Source organism: Triticum aestivum, chromosome 5D, assembly GCF_018294505.1.
Source record: "Triticum aestivum cultivar Chinese Spring chromosome 5D, IWGSC CS RefSeq v2.1, whole genome shotgun sequence".
NCBI classification, from domain to species: domain Eukaryota; kingdom Viridiplantae; phylum Streptophyta; class Magnoliopsida; order Poales; family Poaceae; genus Triticum; species Triticum aestivum.
Genome location: NC_057808.1, coordinates 438,052,822 through 438,064,165, shown reverse-complemented (window position 1 = coordinate 438,064,165; position 11,344 = coordinate 438,052,822). Strand labels below are relative to the sequence as shown.

Genomic DNA, 11,344 nt, shown 5'->3' with positions numbered 1-11,344 from the left:
AACAATGAGGGGGAAAATCTGAATATATTCAGGAGCTACAAACTGCAAGCTGCTGGTGCAGCGATGCAGGTGGCGCCGTACAGCTTGTATATTGGCAAGGCGTCACTACAGAGCTCAGGAACGCGCTCTCTACTTCCTCCGATGCATTTCTTCTGAGCAAGCACATGGCATATTCCATCACTGCCACATCGAAGGGCAGTGTGATCCTGCCGTCACATGCAAACCCAAACTCCTCCTGGGACATCCTTAGCAGCTCGCCGAAGAGCGTCGTGTCGAGGTACGTCAAGGGGACCTCGAACCGCCTTCCATCGGCTGTGTACATGGTGCAGTGCCCTTTGTCTGCAATCGGTGATGTTGTGCAGCATGCTTTGTCATCACTGGAGGGGTGCTTGACCTTTTGCCACTTCCTCACCAACTGAGCAAGTCTCCTGGGATGTATCATGGCCATGCTTGGGTGTTCTTGGTTCTGAGGTATGTATTAGCTCAGAAATTCTTGATCTGTGAGTTTGTTGATGAAGAGTGGTGTACTACTAGCTAGCCCATGAATATATACTTATATAGGCACAACCATATGACTAATTTGCATTTGGAAGGGGATAAGACCATGAGCTTGGTGAGTGCAATGGTGCCTGTAAAGGGAGGCATCCAGATTCAGATCAGATTTGCTGGGCCATGGCTTTCTGTATAGGCAAAGGTAGTGGACTACTGGCTAGGCACTCAGATGCACACTACAGTAGTCCAGTCCTTGATGCTAAACTTGGTAGATGCATTTTGCAACCATCCGGGGACCAGGATTTATGGACATTGCACATGATGGTCCAGGACATTGCAGAAGTTCACTTCATTGCTTTTGGCTGTGTACTTTGCACTTACAGCTGCAGCTGCATGTCAGGTGTTTGTTGGTTTAACAGTGCTTTGATTGCTTCAGATCTGGAGGGTTGCTGGGAAGTTCCATATCTCATTGTCCACCCATGGTCTGTATGGTTTCTAGCATAGCATGTATCAGCTATTTTCCAGTATCATCTAGCCGGGCAGTTGAGGGTTTGCAGGTCATAGCCTTGAATCTATCCAAGGATTTGTCATTAGTTTTGTTTTTGGTTTTCTCTTGGGTAAGTGAGCATGCTGTAATGTGATCGCAATGCAAGGCTTATTTGTTAATCTATTTTTGATAACGAACCTGGCCTTGCCTGATGATTTACTTGGATATCCATGACACAAACATAGCATGAATATTGTTTTACCAAGCACAAATCTTGATGAGCTTATTCTGTGTGACATACCCAATCATTTCTGAACGTTTGCAGGTTTGCTGGTCTTGACTCGAGTATAATTCGATGATCTTATCATCGGTTCAACAACTTGCAGTAGCCTTTGTCCAAAAGGTCACATCCCATCTCCGTCTGCAAATATTTAATCATCGGTTGTCGGTTGAACAACTTTCTTCGTAATATTTTGAGTCTGAGGCCATATAACTGCACAGAAAAAATTTGTCGACACAAACTGCTTAGGTCCTAAAAACTGTGATCAATCATTTATATTTGCAGCAAAGTATATGTATACATTGAAAGAACATTGTCTCTAACTACTGTCCATCTTCCTTGATTGCTTCTTTGCTAGTAAGATCAAAATGCTACACATAAACTGTTTTCCTTGGTCTTTTTTCCTATATCTCTGCAGATAGTAATCAGGAACTGCAGACACCGAAATGCTGGCTAACTCCCAGATGTGGCGCCACATGATAGTGGCATGACATCTCCATGGTATTGAGGAATGCGTCCGCTGTCTCTGCGGAGGCGCTTCTCCTGAGCAAGCACATGGCGTACTCCATCACCAGTGCGTCGCAGGGAAGCGTGATTCTCCCACCGTCAACGCCTGCGAAGCCGAACTCTTCTTGGGACATCCTCAAGAGCTCACTGAAGATGTTCGTGCCGAGTAACACAAGCGGCACCTCGAACCTCACACCGTCGTCTGTGTACACAATGCAGTGACCCTTGCCACCCACTGACGAGACCCTCCGGCTTCTTCTGCGGACGTTGATGATGACCAGGTGAGCCTCTTCCTTCCCATAGCCGCCACCCTCCGCCACTTCTTGGCAAGCCGAGCGAGTGTCTTGGCACTCATCATGGTAGTTTCTTGTGTTTTGAAACTGGAGAAATTCTTCTGCTAGTTGGATGTTGTAATGCCTTTGTCTGTGGATGAAGTGCAGAAGTGGTAGTGTTAGGAAGGCATTTAGCCATGAATTTATAGCCCATGGCGTGTGTGATGGTTGGGCAGGAGACAGTGCCATGAGTATGATACGTGTGCTGCTGCAGTTTTGGAGGTGCCGTGATGTAATCTGGATCAGGTTCTGCTGGGGCCAAGTGTTTGGCACAGCCGTGTGGTGATCGGTTTACTGGGGAAATATGGCACCAGCATGAGGACCCCATGGGCTTCTCTAGCCAGAAGCACATTTCAGACATGGATGGTGCTTGGAAATCTCATCAAAATCAGTCATCACGTTTGGTGTCTGCAGCTAGTTGCAACAACATTGCACGCAGAGCACTCATGGCATTGTCCCCGGCCCAACGCTCTGGCTGATAGCTACACACTAACCACACGCATATGCACTCCCCTGAGTCCTTTCTTCCTTCCTACTATAAATCCATGGCCTGCTCAGCACAAACTTCATCTCATCTCAATCAGCATCACAATCTACAACACACCTTCAGACTTCCAGAGCCAAAGTGAAATTTAGCCAGCCGGAAACACATCCGACTCAACCATGATCCATCCAAAGAAGCTTGCTCAGCTGGCCAAGAAGTGCCAGCGGATGTTGTCAGCCGGAGCCGGTGCCCACCGTCGGCATGCTTCAGACATGGCCGCCGACGAGTGCTGCAGCACAGTGTCATCTGTGGTTGCCGATGAGGGCCATTGCGTGATGTACACCGCCGATGGAACCCGGTTCGAGGTCCCTCTGGCGTACCTCGGGACGACGGTCTTCGCCGAGCTCTTAAGGATGTCTGAGGAGGAGTTTGGCTTCGCGAGCGGCAGTGACGGAGGCAGGATCATGCTGCCCTGTGATGCCAGTGTGATGGAATATGTCTTGTGCCTGGTCAGGAGAGAGGCTTCTGAGGAGGTCGAGAGGGCATTCTTGAGCTCCATTGTTGGGCACTGCCACAGCTACAATGCTAGCTGCATGGCACCATCAGTAGGACTCGGCCATCAATTTGCTCTTTGTTCTTAGCTACTAGCTTAGCTTCTGAAATATTTTTAGTTAGGACTAAGAGGAGCTCTTTAGAGCCTCATGTAAGATTCAATGATCACGGTAAATGATATAAAGAGACAATTTTCTGGGAGAAATTGGAGTATTTGACACATCCTTGAATATAGTTCATATATACTAGTGAAGAGAGTAGAAAGAAACCATGGACTTAAGTTTGTGGTCAGGTGGCTGAACTCGGTAATGGCGCTGCGAAGGGGGTTGGGGATGAGAGGATCAGATGGACAATGAACAAACTGCTGTTCCTTCACTACAAAAAGAACTGCTGTTCCTACCTCCAACTAGAAACGTTGGATTGAGAGTTGAGACTATGTGGGTTGAGCTCATAGGATCTGATTAGAGGTAGTAACAGCGGCTTTCACCATGTCACTGCCGGAAGTGGCTTATTCCTGATCTCCATTCCTCATGTACTGGAGACTGCTATGTGTTGGCTGCGCGGATTCTCGTCAGCTCACCACACTTTGGTGAAAGCTAGCATCATAGGGGACATGGCACATGATGGTCTTCATAGGCAGATGCGGAGTTCACTTCATTGCTTTTGGGTGTGTACTTTGCCCTTACAGCTGCAGCTGTATGTTAGGTGTTTGCTGGTTGGTTTAACAGTGCTTTGATTGCTGCAGATCTGACAAGTTGCTGGGCAGCTCCATATCTCATTGCCCACCCATGGTCTGCATGGTTTCTAGCATAGCATATGTCAGTCATTTTCCGGTATCTTCCTTGCATTTGGCTGGGCAGTTGAGGGTTTCTAGTTCACAGCCTTGAATCTATCCAAGCGCTTGTCATTAGTTCCATGTTGGTATTTCTTTTGGGGAAGTGAGCATCCTGTGATAAGAGTTGAATATGTGTTACTTTATTTTAGATAATGAACCCAGCCTTGCTTGATGATTTACACATGGACATCCATGACACAAACATAGCATGAAAACTTTATTTGCCAAGTAGTACAAATCTTGATGAGCTTATTCTGCATGACAGACCCGATTTCTGAACACTATTAGATTTGCTGATCCTGACTTGAGTATAATTTTCGACGAATTTGTCATCGGTTGAACAACTTGCAGTAGCCTTTGTCCAAAAGGTCAACCTCCCTAATCCATCTGCAATGACTTTTCTGCCCAACCTAATCTTTCTTTGTAATAATTTGTGTTTGAGGCCATTTAATTGCAAAGAAGAAATTTGTCGACGTTTACTGCTTAGGTCCTAAAAAAGCTGTGATCGATCATTTATCTTCGGAACAAAGTATATGCATACACTGAAAGAACAATGTCTCTAACTACTGTTCATCTTCCTTGATTGCTTTTTTGCTAGCAAGATCAAAATGCTACACATAAACTGTTCTCCTTAGTCTATTTTCCTATATCTCTGCAGATGGTAATCAGGAGCTGCAGACACCGAAATGCTGGCCAACTCCCAGATGTTGCGCCACATGATAGTGGCATGGCATCGCAAAGGTGTTGAGGAACGCGGCCTCCATCTCCGCGGAGGCGCTTCTCCTGAGCAAGCACATGGCATACTCCATCACCGATGCATCGCAGGGCAGCGTGATTCTGCCACCGTCAACGCCTGCGAAGCCGAACTCCTCTTGGGACATCCTCAAGAGCTCGCTGAAGACGGTCGTTCCGAGGAACGCAAGGGGAACCTCAAACCTTGCACCATCGGCAGTGTACACGACGCAGTGGCCCTTGCCGGCCACCGACGCGCACGACCCTCCTGCTTCTTCCGTGGATGTTGATGGCGACCAGGTGAGCCTCTTCTTCCCGATAGCCGCCACCCTCTGCCACTTCTTGGCCAGCCGAGCTAGTGTCTTGGCACTCATCATGGTAGTTTCTTGTGTTTCTGGAACTGGAGAAATTCTTCTGCTAGTGGGAGGTTGGAATGCCTTTGTGGATGAAGTGGTGGTGTTGGGTGGTCACTAGCCATGGATTTATAGCTCAAGGGTGAAGGAGCGCCCACATATGGTGTAGTGTGTGATTGTTGGGCAGGAGACAATGCCATGTGTATGGTACGTGCGGTGCTGCAATTTTGGTGGTGCCGTGATGTGATCTAGATCAGGTCTGCTGGGGCCAAGTGTTTGCCACTTGCCGGAGCTTGCGCCGGACGTCTCGCCTGCACAGCCATGGTGATCGGTTTGCTAGGGAAATGGCACGAGCCCGAGGACCCCATGGGGCTCTCTAGCCACAAGCATATTTCAGACATGGATGGTGGCATGGCGCTTGAAAATCTAATCAAAGTCATTCATCACATTTTCTGCAGCTACTTCCACCAACATTGCATACAGAGCACTTGTGGCATTGTCCCCTGCCCAACGCTCTCGCTGATAGTTACACACAACCTACACGCATATATGCACTGTGTGAGCCCTCACTTCTTTGTTCGTTCTACTATAAATCCATGGTCTGCTGAACACAAACTTCGTCATCTCATCTGCAAGCAACATCACAGTCTACAACACCCCTTCAGACTTTGAGAGCCAAATTAAGTGAAATTTAGCCAGCCAGGAATACATCAGACTCAACCATGATCCATCCAAAGAAGCTTGCTCAGCTGGCCAAGAAGTGCCAGCGGATGTTGGTGGCCGGAGCCGGTGCCCGTCGCCGGCAGGCTTCAGACACGGCCGATGATGAATGCCGCAGCACAACTTCATCTGTGGTCGCTGATGAGGGCTACTGCGTGGTGTATGCCGCCGACGGAGCACGGTTTGAGGTCCCTCTGGCGTACCTCGGGACGACGGTCTTCGCCGAGCTTCTGAGGATGTCAGAGGAGGAGTTTGGCTATGCAAGCGGTAGCGAGGGAGGCAGGATCATGCTGCCCTGCGACTCCACGGTGGTGGAGTACGTCTTGTGCCTTGTCAGGAGAGAGGCCTCTGAGGAGGTCGAGAAGGCATTCTTGAGCTCCATTTCTGGGCACTGCCACAACTACAATGCTTGCTGCATGGCTCCATCAGTGGGAATCAACCATCAATTTGCTCTTTGTACTTAGCTACTAGCTTAGCTTCTGGAACAGTTTCTTGGTTAGGATCAAGAGGAGCTCTATACAGTTTTATGTAAGATCGATTATCACAGGAAATGATACAAAAGGGCCTCAACTTTCTGGTAGAAATTGGATTATTTGACACATCCTTTATAATAGTTCATATAGAGTACTGAAGAAAGTAGAAGGAAACCACGAGTTTTCATGGTCGTGATTTGTGGGGTCAGGAAGCAGCAGCTAAAAGCAGAGGACAGAAATGGCCAGACGGTGGATGAATTGGGTGACAGTGCAGCGGAGGGTATGGAGATGGGGAGGTTTAGATGAACAATCGCCAATCTGCTGTTCCTACCTCTAACCAGAACCATCGGATTGAGATCGCGTGTCCTAGATGGAGGCGGGTTGAGCAGTTACTGTTCTGGTCAGAGGCTTAGAACCTTACAGCTAGGAATGGCGGTTTGTCACCTAGGAAATGAATGCACCGCTGGAAGTGTTCAATTCTCTTTCCTCCTTGGCTTGCCACACTTTGGTGAGAATCCCAGACTAGAACTAGGAGTAGGTAGCAAAGCAAGCGAATCTCTGAACAAATTAGAACATAATGCATCCCTCTGTTACATGCTTTTGTTGTTCTGTTCTGTAGACATTGCCCAGAAATTCAATGAGCCTTGTAGTTGAACATCATTACTGTTGCATGCAAATCCAAATGTATGAAAAAAACTGACAAAATTATGGCTGTAAATTCTGGGTTGCTAGGTTTCTGCTAGATCATTTTCTATAAAGGTTTCTGCTAGACTGATTACAACCTTGCAAGATTGAAAAGACTTTACATATCATTTTTTCAAGTGTTAACAAAAACAATGCGGAAGACTCCAATTGAAATATGAAGAGAGTGCCCAGTTTACACTGTTCTTCTATCTATGTCAAAATAATTTACATCAAGCACTAAACTGATAAGAATTAGGAGCGGCAAACAGCCATTTGTTGGTTAACACCCAGAGTTGGTGCCACACAGCTTGTGTAGTGGCATGGCATTGCCATGGAGCTCAAGAATGCCTTCTTCCAAGCAAGCACATAATGTATTCCATCACCATGCCATCATAGGGCAATGCGATTCTGCCATCACCGCTTACAAAACCAAACTTCTCCTGAGACATATGGAGGAGCTCTCTGAAGATCGCCGTGCCAAGGTACGCCAATGGCACCTCAAACCACCTCCCGTCAGTTGTGTACATGACACAGTGGCCCTTGCCTGCCACTGCCATTGGGCACCCTTCGGCTTCGGATGGGCCACTGAACCTAGAATTTATAGCTAGAGCCCGAGAAGAAGTAGGGCACTGTCAAGTGTCATTGATATTTGGTAAGGGGACAACGCCACGAGTCTGGCACGTGCAATGTCGCAAGCAGAGCAGGGCAACGTTATTGAGATTGGATATTGATTTGAGCCAACTGTTTGGTGCGTGCCGGGTACATCACCAGGCACCGCCACTGACATGTTTAGTGGATTAGCAGCACGAGGACCCCATGCAAACTGGGTTCGATGCATGAGCGTCAGTTTCTTAGCTATCGTGCAATGATATATTGGCAGACAAGACTTCTGATTGCGATGGGGAAATCTAGCCAGCATGTTCAGTTGCCAATAGCCTTCCTTTAGTTTAGCAGATGAGAAACTGACCTGGTTGGATTAGTAATTTAGCGTGTTCTTAACATTTTTACTAGGTGTGGAATGGACAGTGTAAATTGACGTAACACACACAGCTTTCTGAACATTGTCATAACTCAGTCCTGTTGATGGCCTACCTGACCTGTAGCATTGCATGTGCAAGCCATACCTTTGCTCCTTCTCTGCACTTTCCTTTGGGCCGGCCTTCAGTTAGATGCATGTGTGAACTGAATAACAGGCATCGACTATATCTTGCACCCACACTACCTTCTGTAAAATTTGTGGTTAGGACATTCAATTTTTCAGTAACAGTTACCATCACTTGCTTTTACCGCAATAATAAAAATGTCCCTTATCTCTCCCTAATCTTTCCCTAATAATAAAGCACGGATTGACTTTGTCGGGTTCACCGTCACAATACGCTTTCTTTCTGTAAATTTACGCTTTCACCAATTTAAAATATATAAGCGAGGTGGTACTAATTCGGGGAACCACGTCGTGTGCATCAAACGATCCAAACAATACCCGCCCGTGCGCTTCGGCCCAGTAAATCAGGCCCACATGCCCGTTTGCAGCCCAACAAATAATGGCGCAACCACCAGAGCTAGCTGTGTTTGTTGTTATGCTAAAAAAAAAGCTCTGTTTGTTGTAGGAAAGCACGGGCTCTCCCTCTCCTCCCGATCTCAGCCGCCACGAGGCGACCGACCCCGGCGACGCTCGATCCGGTGCTGCACTGGCCGCCGGTCGACGCCGACGAGGATTTGTGCCCTCTCCCGACCCACGTCTCTCTCTCGCGAAATAGGATTGGGCGCCGCCGCCGTTTTCCTAGTTGAAGGCGGCCAGAGCGCCGCACGGGAGGCCTTTGTCGAGCGAAGCCCTGGATCACGCACGGCGTTCCCGGGGAGGGACAGGGCGGCGGATTCGAGGATGGGCGCGGCAGGCGGAGCTCTGTCCTCCTTTGTCCTCTCCCATGGAGCGCTGGATCGAAGAAGCATCAGCTCATCCCACCTCCATCCCGTCTCCTTTCCTACATCGGCCACACCACGCCGCGCTCGTGGAGCGGAGTCGCAGAAGCACGACGCCGACTGCGGCGGAGTGAGGAGAGCTCGTCCGGTCGTCTTGTCCCTCCAAGGCAGGATCAGGCCCAACCTCCACGCCACCAGCTCCACCCCATATCTCTTGCCTTTCAGGTTAGTTTCAGGCCCGCTTAAAAGTTTCAGGTTAGCTCATCTAAAAAGCAGTTTCAGGTTAGTCCGCATAATTTAGTTACAAGTGTTATTTGGTTGACTGTCGTTGTTACTTATCCGATCTGAATCTAAAGGTTCCATGTTTCTGACAAAACAATGGCTGATTTGCTAGCTGTAGAGCGCAAGCTAAATGATACAGGCTCTGCTGTGAAAACCAACGGGTCTCTTCTTTTACAAGCTTTTGCTACAGTTGAATTACTCAATATGTGTGTGTTTTATATCATCTGGTGATCAAGTTTTAATGTATCTTGATGAAATGTAGACCTTTGTAACATATTTGCACCTTTGGAGTAACATATGATGTCCTTTATCAGTATGGCTGATCCTTCGCCCTTATTTCCTCTACTTGTTGATATGTGTCTACTGGAACAAGCTGGTTCAATGGTGCCTTCAGCAAAGTCGCCGAGGCTGGTCATGTTGCCGGCTCAAGAACAACAGAAAAGTTCCAGATAGTTGTGTCAAATATATCAGCCAAAGTAAGTCAATAATAAATTTTACTTGGTAAACTAATGACTAGAAAGATAATCAGTGCCATTAAAGACATGTAGAAACACTAAAGAGCTGCATTCTGCACTTATTGTGTAGTCCAAACTGCGACAAAGCAGAACTTTATTTGCATTATGGTCAATAGGCATGCCCAGTAAACATACCTTTGAAACATCCTCTTGTTGCTGCCAGTGCACACATGATTCTCAAGTTTGGGAGCTAACCGATCATAATTCTAGCGTTAGGTGCTACTCTCTTCCCCTGAACATTAGCAAGCCAACATCATATTCTTGCCTGCAGATAGTAGAGCCAGTCCTGATCCCTGATTAGAATTCAATCATTTAGATAAACTCCCAATTAAGAGATCACAAACACCCAGCAAGGGATATAGAGTCGAGTGCTGGAACAATTGGTCCATTCAGTCATAGTTTTTTTTTCTATTCACTCTAGGACGTATATGTTTTGAGATATTTGCAGAATATATGATGCTGTGATAACAATAGTGCCGTTGCTCGCTGCTTTTTTTAGCTTTTGGCAACATAAGTGGCATTTCGGAAGGTAATTTCTTTTTTGCATAGCTCCACGAGTAAATGTGCTTTTGAAAAGTCTTTCTTTAGCGAATCTACATGCACATTTTCTCATTCTTTGCGGTATATTATTTCTAATAGTGTGGTTTATTTGCAAGCTTACTGTGTCACAACATTGTTTGCTGCTTCTCATTGTCCAATTCCTCTTTTTTTCCTCTTGCTGTAATAGGGACCTGCCGTCGTTGCTTGAGCTTGTTGAGTTTGTTCTGGGAGCTCCTCTTCCTGGGGAAAATCTGTTGGAAACCTTGAGCAAGCATCTAATGTTGGCTGTGTCATCAAGCTTTGGCTTGTAACTGTGTATTTCTCTCCTCATCTTCTTCTTTGAGGAGGTTTATTTTCAGGGAGTCTTGACAGATTTGGTAGAGGATCTAAATTTTCTTTAGAATTTTAGAACCACTATCCTTTTTAGTGTCGGTGTTCAATTGATTATAGATGATAGTGACATTTTGGACCATGGTCCTGGTTCGGTGTGGTTTCATGATTGTCATACAGTACACTAAATTTTCTGAGTATTGCACAAGCCTGAGTAAATATGGGTCGAGGTAATCTAACCTTATCTCTCCCTAATAATAAAGCACGGATTGACTTTGTCGGGTTCACCGTCACAATGCGCTTCTTCCCGTGAATTTACGCTTTCAGTTTTTTCGCCTATATTATTTTCTACATCCGAGGTGGTACTATTTTATCTGCGTATACTACATATACACGCAGACGCACTTAACGCCCGACCCAATTACAAGTTGATTCCGACTCCACGTGCATATGGCGGACGCCATCACTTCGGGCTCGATCTCCAGCACCGCCACGATGCGGGCCTCGTTGCGGCCTGGTTCCTCTGGATCGAGCCTTGGCTCTCCCGAGGCGTGCTGTTGCAGGCTTGGATCGGGGGTGCTCTCCTGTCCCAACTAATCAACTACAGGTCAAGAACAAATCGGCGCTGGATCCGTTGACCTAGCCGCCGCCCAGCGCCTGCCGTCTCGCCCGAGCACGCGGCAAATCAATGGATGCCAAGGAGGAGCGAATAAGCGAAGCAAGGGCGAGTGTTCTGCCGCAGTCAAACATGGTCGATGGGACGCTCCAGGTCATAGAGCAAATACAAGGCTGCAGTTGAGCCTGTTCAACATGGTTCCTACTCATT

General features: G+C 47.2%; 4 protein-coding genes and 1 pseudogene across 4 annotated transcripts; 2 read left to right on the top strand and 3 right to left on the bottom strand.

Moving 5' to 3' along the window:
- Positions 1-28: 28 nt before the first annotated feature.
- On the bottom strand, positions 29-753 carry LOC123122499 (auxin-responsive protein SAUR36-like). The gene has a single exon (XM_044542697.1). It carries the CDS (start codon positions 446-448, stop codon positions 29-31), a length of 420 nt encoding a protein of 139 aa, XP_044398632.1. The 5' UTR covers positions 449-753.
- A 733-nt stretch (positions 754-1,486) lies between these two features.
- LOC123122491 (auxin-responsive protein SAUR36-like) lies at positions 1,487-2,221 on the bottom strand (annotated as a pseudogene).
- LOC123122488 (auxin-responsive protein SAUR36) lies at positions 2,126-3,339 on the top strand. The gene has a single exon (XM_044542689.1). The coding sequence runs from the start codon at positions 2,762-2,764 to the stop codon at positions 3,221-3,223; it is 462 nt and encodes a 153-aa protein (XP_044398624.1). The 5' UTR covers positions 2,126-2,761; the 3' UTR covers positions 3,224-3,339.
- Positions 3,340-4,452: 1,113 nt separating this feature from the next.
- On the bottom strand, positions 4,453-5,078 carry LOC123122490 (auxin-responsive protein SAUR36). Its single transcript, XM_044542690.1, has one exon. The coding sequence runs from the start codon at positions 5,076-5,078 to the stop codon at positions 4,635-4,637; it is 444 nt and encodes a 147-aa protein (XP_044398625.1). The 3' UTR covers positions 4,453-4,634.
- Positions 5,079-5,203: 125 nt separating this feature from the next.
- Positions 5,204-6,989, top strand: LOC123122487 (auxin-responsive protein SAUR36-like). The gene has a single exon (XM_044542688.1). It carries the CDS (start codon positions 5,777-5,779, stop codon positions 6,236-6,238), a length of 462 nt encoding a protein of 153 aa, XP_044398623.1. The 5' UTR covers positions 5,204-5,776; the 3' UTR covers positions 6,239-6,989.
- Positions 6,990-11,344: the final 4,355 nt, after the last annotated feature.

What these genes read in the sequence shown, in the direction of transcription:
- LOC123122499 (XM_044542697.1), bottom strand. Translation starts at nt 448, where the DNA reads ATGGCCATGATACATCCCAGGAGACTTGCTCAGTTGGTGAGGAAGTGG.
- LOC123122488 (XM_044542689.1), top strand. Translation starts at nt 2,762, where the DNA reads ATGATCCATCCAAAGAAGCTTGCTCAGCTGGCCAAGAAGTGCCAGCGG.
- LOC123122490 (XM_044542690.1), bottom strand. Translation starts at nt 5,078, where the DNA reads ATGATGAGTGCCAAGACACTAGCTCGGCTGGCCAAGAAGTGGCAGAGG.
- LOC123122487 (XM_044542688.1), top strand. Translation starts at nt 5,777, where the DNA reads ATGATCCATCCAAAGAAGCTTGCTCAGCTGGCCAAGAAGTGCCAGCGG.